The following is a 21,495-nucleotide window of genomic DNA, read 5'->3' as shown; positions in this document are numbered from 1 at the left end:
CTTCTGATACGCGTTTGCTGATGCTGAAAGTGATGCGGGGTGTCGCACGAATCACAACAGAAATCAAATTTGACCGTATTTGAAGAGATTATTGGTACTCGTGAACACGACAACAAATCATTGCAAAGAATCAGAATTGCAGAAAAAATAAAAATCACACACTGTACCAAAACGTAAAGCTTCAACGGAGACATTTAAATGAGCTCATCTCCGATACTAATTCAAATATATCCCCCCAAAAAACTACCCGGAAAAGATACAGTGACTATATTGCTCTTGAGTGAAACTATTCAAAGACCACAGTGTTTCTCATTGCAACCCAGACTCTCCGAGTACATTCGCTAGCATACACATAGAAGAATAAAGAGTAGAGGGTTCCATTATTAGTGTAACACTCAAATACCATATTTTTGTTTTTAAAAAATCCATAATTTTCTGAACATATATAAGAAAATATACATTTCTTAAATTGATTTTTATCATCTAGATAAAATGTTACACTTCTTCCTCATATTTACATTTGGTGACGGTTAATACTGATTGTAATGCAATACTGTTGCCTTTGTTTTGAATTGACCTGTTACAATTCTTTACATTCAGAATTCAACACTGAGCCAGGAGGCCGAGTGCGGAAGAAAATAATGACATGCACTGGAAACCAAAGCAAAAAAAACAAGAATATTTCAAAGGAAGGCAGTTTACTTGGTGGAGCAAAGAAATATTTGAAAGGTGTCTGGAGGGGAAGTGTGAGATTGAGAAAAAGCTTGAAGAACTTGTCCAGCCATCCTTCTTAACTTCATCAAGGTCGTGAGTGAGCTGGAAGCTAACCATGCTGACTACGCGTGAGAGGCGGGGCACACCCAGGACTGGTCGCCAGCCAATCACAGAGCTAGGAGAATTGGCACCACCATTTTATTTGGCTGTAAAAATGTTCCCGCAGCACCAGGGAAGTCCGATTTGTAAGGGGTGATATGTAACAATACTGGAAGCAGTGATGGGAAAATGAAGCTTCATGAAGCTTCATGAAGCACTCGCAATATTTTTTATTTATTGTTTTACTCCACTAGATGGTGCTCTTGGCTTAAATGCAGTACAAAGGTCAGCCATCTAGAGGAGTAAAAAAAAAAAAAAAAAAAAAAAAAAAAAAAAAAAAAAAAAAATCACTAGTGCTTCATGAAGCTTCATTTGTGCATCACTAACTGGAAGCATCACAACTGACTACGCTGTGGGGTGACATGAAATCTGAAAGCCTCTTAATTTTCTTGGCGAAAAGGTTGTGATCCACAGTGGTAAACGCAGAATCAGAGGTTACACTCGCTCCACTCGACTCGGGTCGTAGGAGTCTGATGAGAAAAGGGAAGACAATAGAAATCAAAAGGAGTTGTGGTAATACATTTGTAAATGACTGGTTAAAAAAAAAAGATTCAGAGCTAATGGTCTTAGGTCTTTCACACTGACAGCATCAGGAGCAACTGGGGGTTCAGTATGTTCCTCAAGGAATCTTCAAAATGGTCACAAGGGTCAGGGATCGAACTCCCAACCTCTGGGTTGGGAGCGACCACACTACCAATGAGCCACGCCGGCCGACATTCATTGTATTCATTCACCAGCTGAGTTCTTTCTGCACTGACTAATTATGAGATTGAAAAAAAAATATGAACCTTAGACCCACCTGAGACATTTAGCAGCTCCTCATCCTCCATATTTGCTGGAGCAAAGGTCTCGGGTTTGAAGCTGAGTGGTAGGGTTATTTCCCTCTTGGGAACACTTCGAGGTTTAGGAAGCAGTGGCGGTTTCTGGAGCTTCGTGCGACGCTTCGCTTTGGGCAACTTGTCTGCTTTAACGTCGTTTGTCATTTCACTTTTACTAACTTCTGCTGCTTCGTGTTTTTCTGTGACGTGAACAATGTCGAGTTCCACTTTTCGTTCTGGCTCGTCTGTCTTTGCTTCAATTTCTTCTCTGGTTACTTCCTTCATTTGCTCATCGTTCATCTGTACTACCTCCTCTGATTTTCCATCTCCTTTGCATATATCTTCATTGTCTTCACCAGGTTGGCAATCTTCTTTGGGAGCTACCATCTCGTCCTGGGGTTCAGATGGGGGTTCAGGCTCGACTGGAGAATCCACATCCTCGTTCCTTCTTCCATTCTGCGCATTCAGGCCGTCTTCACCTTCTTGTTTCTCTTCAACCTCAACATTTGGCTCTTCCCGTTTAGCTACGTCACTCTCAGAATTACAGTCTCGACCGGAATCCGAACCTTTCAGGCTTAGGCGTCTAATCCGAGACACCGAGTGCAGTTCTTTAAGTCGGGCTATTCTGTCGGTGGTTGATTTGCCCAGAGATGTAGCAGAAGAGCTTAGCTTATTCTGCAGGGCTTCAATGAATTTTCTCGAAGGGTGCGCAATGGTGCCCTTCTTTTCTTCTTTCCTTTGTGGTAGCTTCTCATCGGGGATGATGGGCAGCGATAGCGAACGATGACATGGAGGGAATTCAGGCAGGTCCAGAGTCACAGCTGACTGAGTGATGTCATCTTCGTTGTGGTCACCATCGTTGTGATTGTTACTGTGCTTTCGACTGCTATCTTCATTGTGATCCTCGAATGTTGACACTTTGACCTCTTCCAAGTCTCTTTCCAGTAAAATGGGTGATTCCAGTTCGACTTGCTCGGGCTCCTCAGTCACATTCTGTTCGTCTTGACCTGGAACATGGGGTTTCTCGTCTACAGAGGCTTCTGCATCGTCATTTTTCTCTGACACTCCCAAGGTTTCCATTGGAACGGTAATACCCAAGATTCTGGCAGCTCTTTGCTGAATTGATTCATTTTCAGGTATTCCCTTTGCAGATTTAACTTCGTACAGACTACTAAGGTCCTCTGCAGGTAATGAGTTGGCCTTTTCTTGAGTAAGCAACGACTCAAGGTGCATGTCTGCGATTGTTGACTCGTTTGCGTTGTATTTGAGAGGCTCAGAGTCACAGTGTTCGTCATGACCATTTTCCTCGAACACAAAGGAAACTTCCTTGGTCAAATGGGTGTCAAGTGGGAAACTTTGACTCTTGTGAAGTTTCCCCTCACCCCTGCTTTGAACCCTTGTCTCAGTCTCCACTTCACCTTGAAACTCTAGATCAGAACTGTGCTCTGGTCTGCCACTCTCTGTCAGGTCCTCGTGGTCAAGTCGATGTGAAACCAGAAGTGAGTGTTGTGTTGTCTCCTCGCGATCACTGGGCGTCTCCGTGTAGACGGTCAACCCGACATCCCTTAGCAATGACTCCTGAGGGACAGGAATATCCTGCCTATAAAGTTGGTTTGAAATGCTGCGCTGAGGCAGTGAGGACACAGCTCGTCTCCCACCGGGACTTGAGGTTACACAGATCTTATTTGTTAATGGTATGTTGGTCTGTGGTCTGGAGAAATCCTGTCGTGTGGCCATGGATTTCAAATCATTGGCAGAAGGAAATGATTTTGATCTTATTTTCAGAACAGGTTTTTCAGTGAGGATGGGTGGAAGACTCATTGCTTCTCTGCCTGCTTCAAGGCCGGTTGTAAAACGCGTTCCTGATTTATAGTGGATATTTCTTTTATTCATACCATCTAAATCATCAATTGACAGACCAACACGTCTCTTGCTGATTGTGTCTTCCATCTCCTTGTTGATGGTCTCCAGTTCACCAATGGCATCAAACGGCCGTCGGTTTACTGGCTTTAGGAGGAACTGACCAAAGGCCACTTGTTCGGCAGACTCGGGAGGACTGGAGTTGCTCCTCTTTGGAGAGGATGGGTTCTGGTCTCCTGAATCCTGTTGTTTGGATGGGGAGGATATGTGTTGCTCAGGTTGCGATGATTGCTGTGGCGTTGGGCTGTTGCTGAGTCGGGAGAAGGCGCTGTTGCTGGAGGGATGGAGGTTTTTCTGGCCAGCCATGGGGTAGCCATAAGAGGAACCAGTATCTGTCCCTACGCCGCTGTCGGTCGTTGTATCCGAGGCAGAATGGACAGGGTCTTGTCCTCCGGGTGGGCTTTGGGGTTCTGGACTTTTAACCACTGTCAAGGGTGAACTAGTCTGGGTTTCCTGGTTACGGTATTGGTTTCCTGGCCAGGACCCAGAATAACACATCTCCTTATCCTCATTGGCTTGGAGTGCCCAGGCATCTATGATCTCCTTCCTTAAAGGAGCCCTCTTGTAATTCCTCAAGGAGGAAGTGCTGGTGGTGTGAAAATGTGAGTAGTGGACTCTGATGGGCATCTCGTTCACTGACTTGCTTCGCAGGCTCTCCTTGAGGCCAACTGCAAAGGTTTCCGTATTGGTCATCGTCAGACTTCGTGCTGTGTCATTGTTGTTCTGATCTGCTGATCCATCTTTGTTAAGGTTAGTTGGTGTGTGAAGGGGAACAGACACAAGGCAGAAGATGGTCTCGCTAACTCTTCTCTTTGTATTTCGGTTATTCTCCAAACTTGATTCCGGGACAATTTTCTTCACTTGTGTGATGGTTTCTGCAAAGACCTGATCTAAACTGGACCCCTGCCGAGACGTTGCTCTTCTTACTGGGGCCTGAAAGGCTGAAGATGGCGATGGAGGAGGACGTTTTTTGGAATATGTGTTGCAATTTTGGTCAGTTGCTGAGAAGTTATCGACAGTCGCGTTGTGCAAATTGCTGTGCCACCTCTTATTGTCATTGTCAAAGTCACATGAAGACGTCTGATTAGCATCGCTAGCCAGTTTGGCAGCGATAAAAGGCCCCGCTGATGGGGGCAAAAAGGCACTGTTGCCGGACGCGGGTTCCGACGTGGTGGTGCTGGGTAGTTCGTTGCGGATGTGACGTATCTTGTCAGCGTCTGTCAGGGAGTTACCACCAAGAGCTGAAGAAATGTGCCGTATGCGGGGATCATCAAAGGAGATATATTGCACTCCACCGCCTGGGTGCTCTTGCGAAGTACATACAGGATGGAGCTGCTTGTGGCCTGCAATGCACCGCTCTCTGGATGACTCAGACCAAGAACCTGCTGGATGTCGAGTGATCCAATGAGATCCATCTGGAGCCACATGTATCTGCTGATACACATCACCGCTGTACCTAAAAGCAAAACAACACAGTTGGATTGCTCCGTTGCTACAGTGTTAAATTTAAAAAAAAAAAAAAAAAAAAAAAAAAGAAGAAAAAAAAAAAAGAAGAAAAAAAAAAAGTGTCTATACTGGTCCACACTAAATACAGGTGTGAAAGTTAGACGTTTTGTTGAATATTTTTTCATCAAAAATGGATGTTAAAAGATCAATTCGGCTGCCTATTGAATCGATTCGAGCATTGTGTGCTGTAGTATATATTGCCGAATCGATTTTTAACACCCCTAATATATATATATATATATATATACATATATATATATATATATTATAATCTGTATAATAGCTCTAATCAGAGATGAATAAAATTAGGTTTAAATAAATTAATCCAGGTTGAAAATCAAGCAGAACTCTATTGCACCATTTTACATTTTTTCAGTTTAGAAAAACACAGTTTAACAGAATTGAAACAGAATTACAACTGTTTTAAATGAAAAGGGATCATTGTGGATATTGAAATTAAAATGAATACTGGTCATTAATTATACAATTAAATATATAGGTTAAATCACCGGAAGTGTGCGGTACAAGTGTCAACGGATGCGTTTTCGATGAAATATTATATTGGAAAAACGTTAGCCTAACATTACTTAATAGCTTGACGGTCTACATTATAATGGCTTGGTAGCAAAGCTCAAACTTTTACTTCTTTGTCATAACCTTGCTGATCAATTTGATGGAACAACATGGAAAAACAATAGAAAACAAGAAAACAAACAGAAGAAGAAAGATACTGTTTGGTAACAACTTACTGACAGTTTTAACGGGTCGACTGGAGTGTAAAAGAAAAGAGACCATGTTTGAGGGAATTTCGACAGAATTTAAACTTGAACAATGATTTCATCTGGTTTTAAAATGAAACCTTGTTGGTGCGATCCAGCTGTAGCTTTACACTGCACAGATAAGAGAAATCAAGTACTCTACTGAACACATAATCTCATAATCTAATTACCGTAGTGCATGTGAAGCTAGCACTGATTTACATAATTGGAGATCTTTACAGACATGTGGCTGTACCATTTCGTCAACCCAGTCTCCGTCTGCCATGTCTAAGAATAAAAGTGAGCCCAAAAGAGGACGCTCAGCCGTCCACTTCAATCACATGGTTTCCTGCTAATGGTGTGTCGTTGACAAAAGTAATTTAGGTGGAAACATTGATGTTTCTGCGATTTCAGTCACAGCCACGGTTCTGCTGCCATGACTGTCATTTAACCTGACGGCACAGCGATTGATCCAGAAATAGAAGGAGACCCCACAAGGAACACAAATTTGCAGAATGAGAGTAAGAAAAAAGCTTTGACTTTTTTTTTTTTTTTATGTAAGTATTTAAAGCAGGATTATGTAACATGCTGAGAACTGAGAACTCTTTTTCACACGATACCAGTATGAGTACTCAAGTCTTGCGTAGTCACCGATACTGATAATAGGTACAAATACCACTAGTACTTTTGATACATAACATTTCCTCCAAAAAACAATGATAGATAATTTGAAAGAAAACATTAAAATTGCATGGAATTAATTAATGGCAATTTTCTTTTCTTTTTTTAAATTTTAATTTGTACTTCATTGATTAGATAATGAACGATTCTTGGAGACAATTTTCACCCGTTTTTAAAAATCTGACGGCCGATGATAGATCCATTTATTTTTTTTAATGTAAATTTTCCAGTTATTTATAAGAGTTGCTGATGATAATCATGGAAACTCTTTTAAATTTAACATTTTATATATTTTGAAATTGTAACTTTTTAGGACATGTTCATTGTTGCTGTTTGTTAAAAATGTTTTGTTTTGTTTTTTTTGTTTTTTTTTTTTGACGCCACTATTTATTTAGTGAAAGTGAATATCGGCTCCAAATATTGGTTATCAACATACTTGACAAGTAATAATGGGTATCGTAACGGCCATGTAAAAAAAAAAAACACACCATATATTATATATTGTTTTATTTTTATTAATGTTTTATTTGTTATTATTATTATTATTATTATTTATTATATTCCTGATCATATTTACAGCCACAAGAGGGCGACTAATACTCGTATTGGGCACTGTCACGAGTACATAAGGCCAGTTATCAGCCTGTATACTGATAATCGCCCATCCCGATATTTAACCATAAAAATAGGACCTATTACCTGTAATCAACTGCAATCTCACCATATCCCCGGCGCCCTCCTATAATGACGGGGGCTCTCTTGTATGATGGGGGAGGGATGTATCCTGGAGGTCCAGAATCCTGTGCAAAATAGTCTAGCGGAGCATCACCTGTCCGTGCGATGGGAATTGGAGTCCTGTCCCTGGTATGGGAAAGAACCGAGTCTCTCCCAGACAACAACTCACAGCTTCCCCTGATCTGCTGGTGCATTTCATAGGAGGGAGGTCTCGGGGGTCGAGTGAAGCGGGGCTTTGGCGTTAATGATAACTGGTTGGCGCTCGCTGGCCGGAGGGGAGCCCTGTAGAGGTCATGGTGTGACAGCGGGTGGCCGTTAACCCGCCTGTACACGTCCTGACCGCATGAGGCCATGTCCACATATTGCAGGCTCTCAGGTCGCAGCATCCTGGGCATGGACTGGGATTTGGCTTTGGTCCTGGGGTGGACGACCATTCCCTCTGGTGTCCTGGCGCGGAGCCGCTGCTGCTCCTGCGCCCATCGTTCGCCCTCGCTCTGCGACATCTGGCGACTGAAACTGACAGCTGGGCGCCACTCATCCGTCCCCAGGCTCTGGCACTTCCTGTCGGTGGCCATCCTCCACTGCTTGAGAGCCGCCTCCCTCTCTTTAGCCCGAGCCTGGACCTGGGCTGCCCAGCGTTGCCGCTCCTGGGCTACTCTCTGGCGCTCCTCGACGGGCAACTCTTGACCTCTCGCTTGTTGAGGTCCCTCTGGTCTGTTAAATTCCCCGTGTGGCCCAGCGCGGCACTCTCTGTGGTCGGCGTAGTCCAGCAGCACGGTAAAATCCTGGCCTCTTCTCCTCCAGAAGGAGATATCCTTAGACTGCATCTGCTGACCTCTGGTGCCATCACAGAACCTAAAAGGAAACGTCACATTAGAGTTACGCCTCCGTAAACCGTGCTAACTATGCGAAACCATGCTAATTTTTGCAGAACAACGAGAGAAGGTTTGTGATCAGTCGCTGGAGGACATTTTCTGTGAGCTTTGGCCCTGCATGCCTCACAAGTGGCGTACCCCAAGGCTCTATACTGGGCCCAGCTCTGTTTTCCTTATGTTTCCATTCGGCTCAATTTTTTATAAAATATCCAATTAAATTAGCACTGATTAAATTCCTGGAAGACATTTTTCGGTTAGCGTTGACACTTTTTTCGTCAGCCAAAGCCCACCTCACGTGTGGAGTGCCCCAAGGCTCTGTACTAGACCCAGCTTTGTTTTCCTTGTGTTTCCACTCGGCTCATTTTTTTTTCTTCTAAAATATCCAATTAAATTAGCACTGATTAAATTCCTGGAAGACATTTTTTGGTTAGCGTCGGCCCTTTTTTTCGTCAGTCAAAGCCCACCTCACGTGTGGAGTGCCCCAAGGCTCTCTACTAGGTCCAGCTTTGTTTTCTTTATGTTTCCACTCGGCTCAATTTTTTTTAAAAATATCAAATTTCCTTTTACTATTTTGATGGCAAGATACAGATCTCATTTCTCTCTTCAGTTCTTTTTGCCTCCTGAGAGGAAGAATGCATTTTAATCACGTTACTCCTCAGCTGCAGTTACTTCCTTGGCTCTCTGTCTTTTAGGATTCAATGAAAACATTTTATGTTTGTATTTAAATCTCTCAATGGTCTGTCTCCTGTAATGTTGTGTTTGTATGCCCCAGTAAGAGCCCTGCGATCATGTGACCAATTCTTGTTGTTGTCATTCAAAGCTGAAAACTAGAGTTGGTCACTGGATTCTAATCTTTGGAATGAACTCCATCCGAACATTCTCTGCCTCATCAATTGAGGGTTTAAAGTCACTTTTAAAAACATATTCATTTATTTATGCTGGCGCACAAGCTGAACTAGACATTTGCATTTTATTGTTGTTTTTTTTATTTTTGTTTTAAATGTACTATATCAAATAAAAAAAACCTTGACCAGGAGCACTGCTGATAATAAGGAAAAACATTGCAAACACAAATGTTTTCATGACAAAATCTGGATCCGCCGTCCACTAGATGGAGACAGATGACCATGAAAAATAACTTTCAATGAGCTTTCCCTCATAACTGATTAAATATTTCAACATTTCACAGTAATATCAATTGTTACATCTGTGGCAACTCCATGGAGTCTGATTTGTTTTCAAAATGACTGACCACACCATAAAAAAAATGCACATATATGTCCACGCCCCCAAGGCTAGACTAGACATCATTTTCTATAATCATCACTGGTCATATATTTCTGCCGCATAAAAGGCCAATCTGCAAAATAAGCGGGCATAATATTTAATGTGAGTTATAATTATTAGACTAATTGTGTCACTTGCCTAATAGGAAAGCACATTTATTATCCAAAATGAAGCTGCCAGGAAAAAGTGATTTGGATGAGCAGAGTAAAAGAGAAAAAGAATGAACCATACAATATGAATATTCCAATTATTACTCACAATAGGGCATAAGAGCAGCTGTATTGACTTTGTCTCAGTTACTGCACACTAAGTAGTGCAAATAGGCAAACAAAACTGTTCTGTAAAAAAAAAAAAAAAAGACCTATTATACAATCTAGCGCCTCAACTGCATAAAACCAGACTGAGCTAAATATAGTCATATACATTATGTATGAAACCCTATGTAGATGGGCTGTGTAATCTATAATAAGGTGGAATTCTGGCAGTTTTAGTATAAAACAGTCTGCTATATTTAGAGGTCTCTTCAAAAACGACATCTATGTGTGTAACACTTGGCATGGGGCATGCTTAAATGGGGCACACAGACTTGCCCCTGAGCTGTTTTGATTATGACTCTAAGGTCCAATGAGGCCTATTAGGATTTTGGCACACATTGTCTCACCACCTCTTATTCACTAATATTGAGTTGTGAAAAGTATAAAAAGGCTAAATGGATGAAGGACACACAAGGGGAAGGGAAAACAAAACAATGCCATGGATCTGGTGCATTAAAGCATTGCTAAATGGTAGTATGTAATGCTACTGGCAATATCGCAGTATTAAAATTGCCACAATATTGTCGTCATGTTACGATATCAGTTAAAAAGGTCAGTTTGTTTTTCATTTGTGCAGTTCCAGCACCCTCCGGTGGTTAGTTTATTAGTTAAATTTTCATTAGGCATGTTTTGGCCACCTACAACGCTAATCGCCAGTAACCTTGCCATTATATTGGGATTATTGTCATTTGGGATAATTATAGCAAAAATGTCCTTTGTTTTAGTCTTTGGTAATGAATTTAATGCATGAATCTTTAGGGATGATTTTAAATGTGACTTTTAGTAGATTTATTTTAATATAAACTGGAATAATGACGTCGCGCCCATGGTGTTTTTTCAATGTTGCTCATGAGTAATACGCATAAAAAAAACTAAAACTAATACTGAAACTAACTAAACTAAAACTAAGCATTTATTAAAGAACTAAAACTAATAAAAAAAAACTAACAGAACCACCCTGAAAAATAATTAAAACTAACTAAATAATTAAAAAAAAAACCTCAACACAAAATAAAAACTAAAATGAAAAATTCCAAAACTATAATAACCCGACTGCCATATTACAAATAAATTGGTTTATATAGTGTAGCATTTTTCTAAATATACAAAAGCACAAATAAATTATTTTTACAATTTTTAGGACTAAACACAATTTCTCTTCATAACATTATGTGGCCCTTGCGTCTTATATACGAATACCAAGTAAGCGTTACATCCCTACAAAACGGTACAACCAGTCTGCAAATTATCGCGGTGACGTCGCAACACAGAATTGATCTTACCCGCTGTCTGAGGTCAGCGACTCTCCAAAAGACGGAGCTTCAATTTGGCCCTGGATTTCACCCTCCTGCCTGGATTGGCTCCTTTCCCTGGGTTCGACGTCGTTGGGGCAGACGGTTCCGACGGTTCCGGCCACGTACACTTGAGGGTGTCTGCTTCCACAGCTGTTCCCGTAAGTCACTCTCGACCCTCGTTCGTAGCCGTTCACCGTCCTGCTACTGGGCCGGCTCGCCAAACTCTCGTGGTGTTTACCGTAAGATGGAGGCGAAGAGGACGGCGCCTGGCGGGATGCGGACGCAGGGGTCGGGGTCGGGGTGGCGGAGGCCGCGGTATGCTTGGGCAGCTTATATCCATGAGAAATGAGGAGGTCCTCCACGCTGTACATGTTCGCATTTGATTATGCTGGTGTGTTTCCTCTTTTCCCCCCCTTTTCTCTGTGTTTTGCCGTTTTTTTTTGGGGGGGGGGAGAAAGGTAGGTCGGTTGTCAAGGCGTCTCTGCTTCTCGCAGCGGCAGGATCACCGGCACAACTGTGCAGCCATCACTGAGTAGAACAGAAAGAGGAAGATGTCAAGTTTACATCTTATCCAGTCTTTCCCTCCCTTCTCTACTGGATTCACACCAGCGCCAAAATTGTCTACATACAAAACTCTGGTGGACGAAAACGTAAACAAAAGGAACCCCATCGTCAGCAAACCGCAGGATGCGAAATGAAACCGGCGCTTCTGTATATCACCGCGACAAATGAGGGATCTGCTCCACATCCTCGCTCTTTTGCATCTCAAAAAGCATTTCCTCCATCTGAGAGGATAAGCAGCATATATTAAATCTAAAAAAAAAGTGGAATTCCCCAAGAAATTACCGGGAAATGCAGCCACCGAACTGAAATGCGAAAGAAAGAAATTAGCTGAGGACTCCAACGCTGGCGAGAACTTCACAGCAATTCCCATGATACCATGCAAATGTGAGCGCTGAGCAACATAGTGAATCAAGTCATACTTGCCACCCCACTTGCTTATTTGGTGATTTTAAAAAATAGATGCTCGATTAGTACTTTTTTTCAAGCCGATCCTCCTTTGGCACCTGTCTGTCTTGAGAGACAATAGGATTTGCGCAGCTAGTTCGTGTTAATTTCCTAAAATTGATCAAAAAACAATATATATCGTCTGATTCCACATTACTTACAGTATTTACACAATTAAATGTTTAATATCAACTTTTCCCCATTCATTTTCAACCTAAAGTATCACTTTCCATGCCCATTTCCATACATATCGGTGGAACAATCTACTTCATAAGCATTCCACATGCATTCAAAGCTTAGCAATCAGCTATTAGCATTCAGCTTTCAGCATTCCCACGCAATTTCTCCAGAAATTGCACTTAGTCTAGTTTAAATAATTGTTACTTGCAGCCCAAAAAATGAAACCTGTACAACTCAATAGAAAAAAAATCTGAAGGGAGGGGAAGTCAAAATAACATAGTTGCACAAGTGTGCACACCCCTTATAATTCGGGATGTAGACGTGTTCAGGATTAACCATTGACGCCAAAATATTGTAAATGACATCACAGTGCCTGAGGAATCAGGTAGCAAACGTCACATGATCAAACCCAGAAAACAGGTGAGCCGTGATTGGTCGTTAACTGAGCCCGCAGGCACTGTAATATAATATGAATTACGCAGCAAAATCCACCCATTTTTATCCATCCAGGGGTGGCCATTTTGTCACTTGCTATCAACTGAAAATGACATCACAATTACTCAGGTAACAACCAATCCCAGCTCAGCTTCAGAAAACAGTTAAGTCGTGATTTGTTGTTACTTGAACAACTGTGAGGTCATTTTCAGTCGATAGGCAAAATGGACGCTGTCTGTAATGGATAAAAATGGGTGGTTTTTGCGGCTATTCCACCAACAATATTAACTCATTCACTCCCAGCCATTTTCACAGAAGCAATCCTGTTCGCTCCCGACTGTTTTACTGGATTTTGACTGATTTTGCAAGGCTCACAGAATATTATGTTCTATTGCTACACAAGCATGGAACCTATCAAAAGAAAGATTAAAACCTCTTCTTTCATCAGGAAGAAAAAGTATGTTTCTATCTGTTTCCGTTTTGCAGCAATTAGCATTAGAAGACAGCTAAGTTTCATCAATTTTCACAAATCCATTTAAAATTGTAAGTAATTTAGCTTTTTTTCTAGATGGCCCTGGTTGATCTCCTTTGCTCTGCTGCCACCTGCTGGCCGTTTGTGTAATAACTACCATTTCTGCAACCGTTCTTTGCAGTTGAGAGGCTGCATCATAGCCTCCTGTATGCTCTAGCATAAAAAACAAAAAACAAAATAACGTATAAATACATCTTTGGGATACTTAGAACATTAAAAAAAAAACGTATTTACACGTTATTGGGAGCAAATGAGTTAATTGGAATACCATGTTTAGACTAGTGCAGGTGCATAGAACGTACTGTAAAAAAACATTTTTGACTTGACTTCCCCTTTAAGCATGATTAAAAACAAGCAGAGCAGTAAGAACGATATTATAGATTTAAAAATATAATTTATGCACAAATCTAATTTCTGCCCATAATCAGTGACTATTTATGTGTGTCAAGGCCCCATGAAGAGTCTAATTGATAATACCCAGGATGCTTAATGAGGTCATACTTGCTGCCTTGTCAAGAGGACAGAAGCTGCAGCCCATTGATACGCTCCAGTGGAGTAGACTACCAACAATGTGGATTTTCCATTAAAAAAAAAAAAAAAAAAAATGGCATTCATCAACAGCAGCATGAGAGTGTTCATACAGTTTAAAAGCACTTTGATCGCCGTCGAACGGCAGGGCCAAATGACTCGTTTTCACTTTGACAAACAGATGGCCGACCCCGCCAAGTCAAAAATGGATTAATCTGCAACAGATTGACATTTGTTTTGCAGTTTAGCGTTTGTTTTGCCGCGATAGCGCCAACGAGATGAAAAACAAGGATTTACAATAAAAGAGCCTTGACTCAGGGGGCAGCATCACTCCCCCTCGCTGTATGTCCTTGCTCCTTCCGCTCCTTGTACCTGAACTTCAGCAGAGCCTACTAGGAAGTGATTAACAGGATCCAAGACCGTGAAATGCCGCTCTTTGTATGTATGGCTTCTTAATAAGATTATTTTTTTCCCCATTTAAAACCTTAAACCTGTTAGCTTTGGCGGATTGACTCTTGGCTCTTACCCAGTTAATACTTTAGTTAAGTTTCACTTCTTCCATTTGCGTAATCTCCTCAAGGGGAGACGAGCTGGAAGATTGTTGGCTATTCGGTGGTGAGCAATGTCAAAACAATGACACAAATGTTGTTGTTTTTTTTGGCTTGTTTTGCTTGGCCCAACCCCTTGTCTGTTTGACGATCACGATTCACAGACGAAACAGTAAAAATGACTTACAAATCAGATAATATCTGCATGTGTCATTTTGTTAACACATGAGTTCAATATCATGCAACACTCGCTCAAACGCTGTCCTTCATTTTCAATGTTAAGACTAAAAGAATACTAAGAGCAAATTTAATATGTAAACAAGCTAATTAAAGCATGTCAAGCTCCATTTATGGCTGTTTATGAAAATCAGGCTATCGCTTGAGGTTTTAAATACACCGAGACTAGGATTGTTAACAGTGCTATGTATGCACACATTCATAAAACTTAAGGCTGTGCATGAATATTTCTGTTCCCTTTTCTGATTAGATACAGGTCTTAAAAACATCTAAACAGTGGCTCTTATCATGGGTTGGATCGGACCCCGGGGGCTCACGCAGCCGACTCATTTGATTCGTGATGATACACCCCGCTTGGCCATCATTAGCTGCAGGTGATCACGCTATATTGCTTGGCCTATCTGTGCTGCATTTAGCAGTCGACGCAGTGATTTCTTTATTATTTTAATCCCTTCATACTATGGTGACAAAAAATACAGAAAGTGATCAGATGAATATGTGCAATATGAATGTGCAATGAAACGTATGGTGTTCCACAAGGTTCAATTCTGGGGCTTCTGATATTTTCAGGTAGGTGTGATTGTGGACTCTCTCAAGAGCAAGGAAGTAGAGAGGCCGAGGTAAAGTTAAAAAAAAAATATATATATATATTAATTACTCAACTCAACTTTATTTATAAAGCGCTTTAAGAACAGGCATTGCTGTATACAAAGCGCTGTACATAAACAAACATCAGTTTTGCAGTAAACAAAAACAAAGCAAAGATTTTGAAGTGCGAATTCATGTTTTTTTTCCAAGTAAATACATTTTACTTCAGTAAATAAATAATAAGTAGTGAATAAAGAGATAAATAAATACATAAATAAGTAGACTAAACATCAAACACACCACAAAACACCAAGAACTAGTCTCATGGTGTGCCAAAAGCCAAAGAATACAGATGTGTTTTAAAAAGAAGATAACGAGGGGGACGGCCTAATATTTAGTGGAAGGTCGTTCTAAAGGGCGGGACCAGCAACAGCGAAGGGTCGATCTCCTCTAAGCCTACGCTTAGCCCTCGGTACCTCCAATTGAGTCTGGTCTGCTGTCTATGTCCCGTTTAGTAATACTAGGTGGTACACAAGGTGCCGACAGGAAGTAACAAAAACAAAAAAAAGTCCTAAATCCAAACAAAATCAAATGGCAAAATGTGGGAGGGCCAACAAAGACTCAAAGAAAAACAGGAGACAACACACGCCAACTAATTACACAACAAGGGACACCTGGACAAGACACATGTGGCTGAGGGAACTAATTGGTTGAAGACAAGGGTGTGGATCGTTAGCATGACAAGAACGCCAAAATATTCCTTTTTTCGATACACTTCAAAATCATCAAGATCCATGAAAGACAACAAAACCCAAAACCTGACAAGAAAATCCCAACCAAAACCACTTGACCCAGACCATGAGCGGGGTTCCACTGAAGAATTTATCAAACTATCAGTGTTCTTTTCTCCGTAACTAAATGTAGGTCAAGGGCCAAGCTCATTAATATGATAATCCACCTTACCTTATGATAATATTCAATTTGCATATAAACCTGTTTTAAGTGAACACCCATATGCTGTCTGATCCAACTTAATCCCTAATCTCAGGCAATTGCTCCCGGTGACACCAGTAAATGAGGATTATCTCCATCATCAGTTAAAGTGAGGATTTCCTCCCGTAAAATCATCTGCCAACAGTCCCCGCCCTTACTGTTCCTTTCCCATGACAAGCTGCATTTAAATACTGCTAATGCTGTTACGCAATGGAATTACTCATTTTATGTCAAATAAAACCTTGGATTGAAGGAACGCTGAGCAACAATGGTCGGCGTTCATCCCCCCCCGCTACACAAAAACATTGTGTTCCGTGACAATGCGCTCTTGTGTGGAAAATGGAAGGCATTGTGGTTGTTTGAATACGGAAACTGGAAAGAAAAAAAAAAAGTGCAGATCTGCTGTATTTTTGTTGAAGGCACGCTCTCAGAAAAGTGGAAATTAATGAAATAGTTGATATGGATAACGTACACTTGCTAAGCGAGCTAAAAATAAACAGAACCGCATGAGGGCTGGCATTTCCCCACCGACGACCCTCGCGCCACCCCCACGTGTTCTCTTCTCATCAGCCGCTTCATTTGTACTCGCTACGCAGTCAAAGATGCAACGTGTACGCTTTTGAGGTCAGATGAACGGACATGAAGGCCAGGGTTGGTTTATTCAAAACAAATACAAACATTTTGGCTAGGAAATGACGGTGCACACATGACTGGCTGCAGGAGCATGACGGCTTGCAGGTTGACAGTTTGGTGTCACCTCCTTTACTGTATTTATGGACAAACTAAGATGAGGGAGAGCAAAGGGTGGCACAAAATACTCAATGGTGCGGTTGTTAAATTGTCCATGTCACAGGTAGGGGTTGGACTTGCTCCTAAAATCCTGAAAATACGTATTGTTGAGGAAAGAAACACGTATTTACCCAAATATTAATGAAATTTGACCTAAATATTCAATGGAGAAGACTAATAGTGCTTTATAGACACTGTACGGTGTAAGTTTCAAATGGTTTACTAAAGTAGGATCTCATGTTACGTTATGGCCAACGGTAGAATCTGGGTCGATTATTGTACACTGGTGTTTTGAAATAGTAGGAAATAGGGGTGTTAAAAAAAAATCGATTCGGCAACATATCGCGATACTACAGCTCACAATTCTCGAATCGATTCAATAGGCAGCCGAATCGATTTTTAAACATCCATTTTTGATGGAAAAATATTCAACAAAACGTCTTACTTAGGGTTAGGATTCACACCGTAAGGATGGAAGAATGTTATATTAATGGAGAATTAAGCCTTAATATTTTATTTCAATGCTGTCCACACATGAAACAGATACAGTGGCTCACAGTTATAAGACTGAAGTTTCAGATAAATAAATAATACCTTTTAATACAAATCTTACAGTGTACATGCACAAGTTTACTGAATAGTATTTTCTAAATTTGAGTAAAAAGAAAAATCGCAACAATCAATTTACAAATTCGTATCGGGATTAATCGGTATTGAATCGAAATTGTGACCTAGGCACTAGGCAATTCACACCCCTAGTAGGAAATAGTCCTCTCTGCAAACATCCTGACTGCTACATGGGTTAGCCTGCATGCTAGCTGAAGAAAGCATAGATATATTAGCTATAGAGCAAGCTGAGTGTTTAGCTTCAATAAGTTCATAATGATGCATTGAATTTGAATTCTTCAGCAGATTTGACGCGCATTGGGTCAAACGTACGTGATCTGCTTCCTTTTTCGAAACGATTGCGTAGTATTTCCAAATGCGTTGCGCAGGCTTGGCAACTTGTTGGGCTGTTGCCATTCGAACTAACAAGTTTAACTGTCATAGAAAGTGGACTTGCCGTTACCAGATAAATAAAACAGGTTCTGGTGACGGCACACCATGTGATCCCAGTCCACAAATCAGAATTAGATTTTTAATTTGCCACGCCCATTCGAACAAATCTCCAAATTAGCATCTATTTGTGCTAGTTATGATTGTGTACAAACATAGCAAACTGTCTGCTCCATGGTCAAAACAAATTGAGAAAAAGTGATTTATGTTGCCCGAAGGAGACACAGATGTGATTAAACGGCAGAAAACACCCAAACGTAAAACAATATAGAACATCCAAGGAAGTCCAATACACGGAACCGAAAAGACAATCACCCTGTTTACTAAAAATATTCCACAAGAGCCGCACCTCTCCACATTGTTCCCAGTCTCCTCGGATCTAAGAAGAGAGTGCCGAGCTGGGTGTGTACTTGGCTGTTCTCTGGTTCTGCATCTGTTTGGACTGTGTACACACAGACCCTTCTTGTGGAGGACAGCCCATCGCATTCAACAAACAGCAAAGATCTGCCGATTGTTTATCTATGTGACAACAGCGTGTTCATTTGAAGGGCCCTTCTCTTCCTGAGGAAGTGCGCCACTGAGGGAATGGAGTGGAGAGGCACCAACTGTGTCCCAAATGTTTCCAATCAGTCTCTCTGCAGGCTTCTGTTTGTCCAGTGAAAACATGTCAGAGGCATGTTTTTGACACAGGCAGGGTGAAACACACAAACAGGCAAACTTTATTTAGGCTTTATTTTACAAATGTTGACCTCCACTTCAGGTGCACATTAACAGCAGCGTTGACATAGCTAGCAAGTAGCCAAGTACCCATCATCCATTACAGAAACCTAATTGGGTCAGGGGTCACACATCTATGATTTAACCTGCTGCATTAACGAAAACCGCTCTCTTAAATAAATCTACAAAATCAGCTAGCTAGAAATTGCAGTTCCTTCCGACATTGCGTGAAGATGCTACAATCAACGAATTGATGACTCATGCTAGCAGTCCTCACAAAACATTTTAAATATGCACCAATGAGCAGTTCAGGCCTGGCAACAAAAAAACAAATCCCATTGGTCAATTGGTACTGACAGAAGGTCCGTCAGTCTGTCAAGTCAAGTCAAGTCAAGTCATCTTTATTTATAAAGCGCTTTCAAACAGCCTTAGCTGTCACAAAGCGCTTTATAGAAACACAACAAAACAAACAGAAACAGTAAGGGACTCCCGATTCGCTAGCAGACTGACGACACTGACTGATATAACCTTGTAAACAGTTGTTTACCTAAAATAACGGCGACGGATTGTAATTTAGCGATTAACGTAACGATGACGGAGTGACGACTGATGGACTGGGCTGGCCACTGGCAAATGATGGACAAATTGCTTTTGCTCACTTTTGTCAAAATGTATACAGAGAGTCCTCGAGTTACGAACGAGTTCCGTTCTTACACTGGCGACGTAGCCCGAATTTCCGTGCAAGTTGTATTTCACCGCTAAAGCCGAAATTTACTATGTAGCATACAGTAATTTTAAAAATACATATATTTGTGGCATCTGGAAGTTGCGGGAACCAATATTTAGTGTTTCCGCATTTATTACAAGCTTATTGTAAACTTAAACACGGAAATGTGGCGCGCATGGTGGCGAGCTGACCTCTTCCACGGACGCCCGTTGCTCCTGGTAACAACAACACAACTTCGAATAACTTTAAAATGGTGTGACTACTGTTTGAAATGTTAACAAAAAAGAAGGTGCTCCGGATGAGGCACGGGCGTCGTAAAGTCGAAACTTCATAGTAACACGAGGACTGATGTGTTTGGTAACGCTTCCCCAGTTTTGTTTTCCAATGTCAAACAATACAAGCAAACCAAAATGCACCACAACCAACCGCATCTCTCAAAAATGTAAACAGGAAGAAGGTTTGGTATGCAGACGAGGGAGTAAACAACAACATAGCCCTGCTATTCACAGGGGATCGGGGTCAAACCAGACTAAACTTAGCTCCTCCCTGTCGAACTGTACCACTTCAACATAATTTCTTGACGTCAATTATAGTTTTATACGAGACAGGAAGTTGGTGCTATTTTGTGGCATCTTCAGGCATTACAAAGAGAGCACAAAGATGTGCGAGTGGGTTACAAAAAGTTCAAATATCTTTAATAATTATCTGGAAAATCTATCAGGCAACAGGACACCAGACTTGTGCAATTTAACGGGACATTACCACTTGCTGGAAAATGATACGCCACGCCTACACGTGCTGGAAACGCAAATCTGATACGCGTTTGTTTCTGAACAGAAGGTGGAAAAATGCCTTTGGTAAATGCTATGATCTTCTTCCAATTCCACGTCATCACTTACGGCTTCAGTACTTTTTCTTGTCTGTGGTCTACTTTCACAAAATGTCGAACAGTTCATTGCGTGTTTGCTTTGCTAAATAGGAAAGCTCAGCAGTCCCGAAGCACATTTTGTTCTAGGATTGAAGTTAAATCCATTGAGAAACAGCAAGCTATGTGCAGCTAAAGGTTAGAATGAAATACAGTAGTGTGAATGGCCGCCTAACTCTCTAATTCACACGATGATACGCAATAGCAACAACACTACATAACAAAGCCCAATGTGATTTTTCTTGCATGTTGGCCTTCGTTGCCCTGCGCATTGTAAGTCAATTAGCTCATGTAGAAAGGTTGGCCAAAAGACATACACTTCAATTATTTTGTTAATCATGTCCCATGGCAACAGTTGTTTTGTGCTAGCTCATGCGTGGGCTGCTAAAATTCAGAACTGATTTCAGTCGCACTCAGCTGGCAGCAAAATTAAAGGCAGGAGTCTATTTTATTGGTTTAATTTCACCAATACATCACACGTTACAACATTATGGCCTGGCCCTGATTATTTTTGCACTTGAGCCAGCCAAATAACTGTCCTCCTAGCTTAATGTATGACAACAGCAGAGCGCAAAGCTGCGCGACAACTTCGAACATATCAATGAACTAATTTTACATTGCCGACCTCGTCATCAGCCATTGGACGACAGGAGATTTTCAGCTGAATGCACTCACATGTAAAAAGCTGAGCATTTGCACTTCAGCCAGCATTTTAAAATGAGAGAGGGATGGGGGGGGGGGATAAAGGCAAGGTCATTAGGCACGCTAATCCACGGACACACTGTTCTGCTCCACAGTAGGCTTCACCTGCACTTAGCTATTCCCAATCCATGCCGTGTCCTAATTAGTGTCTGTCAAGGTCCGGGGCTTGCTGGAGATGACAGTGGCATGTTTAGCAGCCAGAAGCAGGCTGATCAAAGGCCTAGCATGCTATGGCCTTTTGCTAATCAGAAGCGGACGCTGCGTGGCTCTTGCCCAGTAATACAGAATGTGAGGTGAACAACAAATAACCTTGCTTGATAAAGTTAATGCAAAAAGACAAAGCGAAACGTTAAAGGTCGAACACAGTCCAGTACGGAACACTGGTAGACTTTATTGACAACTCTGTTTTTGGGCCGTAGTTCAGTACAGTATGTTTTTATTGCGTGATACAATTTTTTTTTCCTCTCA

At 41.4% G+C, this 21,495-nt stretch overlaps 1 protein-coding gene across 2 annotated transcripts in view; it reads right to left on the bottom strand.

Moving 5' to 3' along the window:
- Window positions 1-1,132: 1,132 nt before the first annotated feature.
- The window catches only part of jcada (junctional cadherin 5 associated a), a 44,234-nt gene continuing 23,871 nt past the window's right edge, over window positions 1,133-21,495 (bottom strand). For both annotated transcript variants that reach the window (XM_077509122.1, XM_077509121.1), the window contains exons 2-5: window positions 11,051-11,590; window positions 7,256-8,146; window positions 1,673-5,067; window positions 1,133-1,343 (exon numbers count right to left, since the gene is read on the bottom strand). In XM_077509122.1, coding sequence (XP_077365248.1) covers window positions 1,309-1,343; window positions 1,673-5,067; window positions 7,256-8,146; window positions 11,051-11,433 — 4,704 coding nt within the window. In that variant the 5' untranslated portion in view covers window positions 11,434-11,590 and the 3' untranslated portion in view covers window positions 1,133-1,308. The remainder of the gene's footprint in view (window positions 1,344-1,672; window positions 5,068-7,255; window positions 8,147-11,050; window positions 11,591-21,495) is intronic.

This window comes from Festucalex cinctus, chromosome 20 (genome assembly GCF_051991245.1).
Source record: "Festucalex cinctus isolate MCC-2025b chromosome 20, RoL_Fcin_1.0, whole genome shotgun sequence".
Lineage (NCBI taxonomy): Eukaryota > Metazoa > Chordata > Actinopteri > Syngnathiformes > Syngnathidae > Festucalex > Festucalex cinctus.
This window is presented reverse-complemented; position numbering and strand designations above follow the sequence as displayed.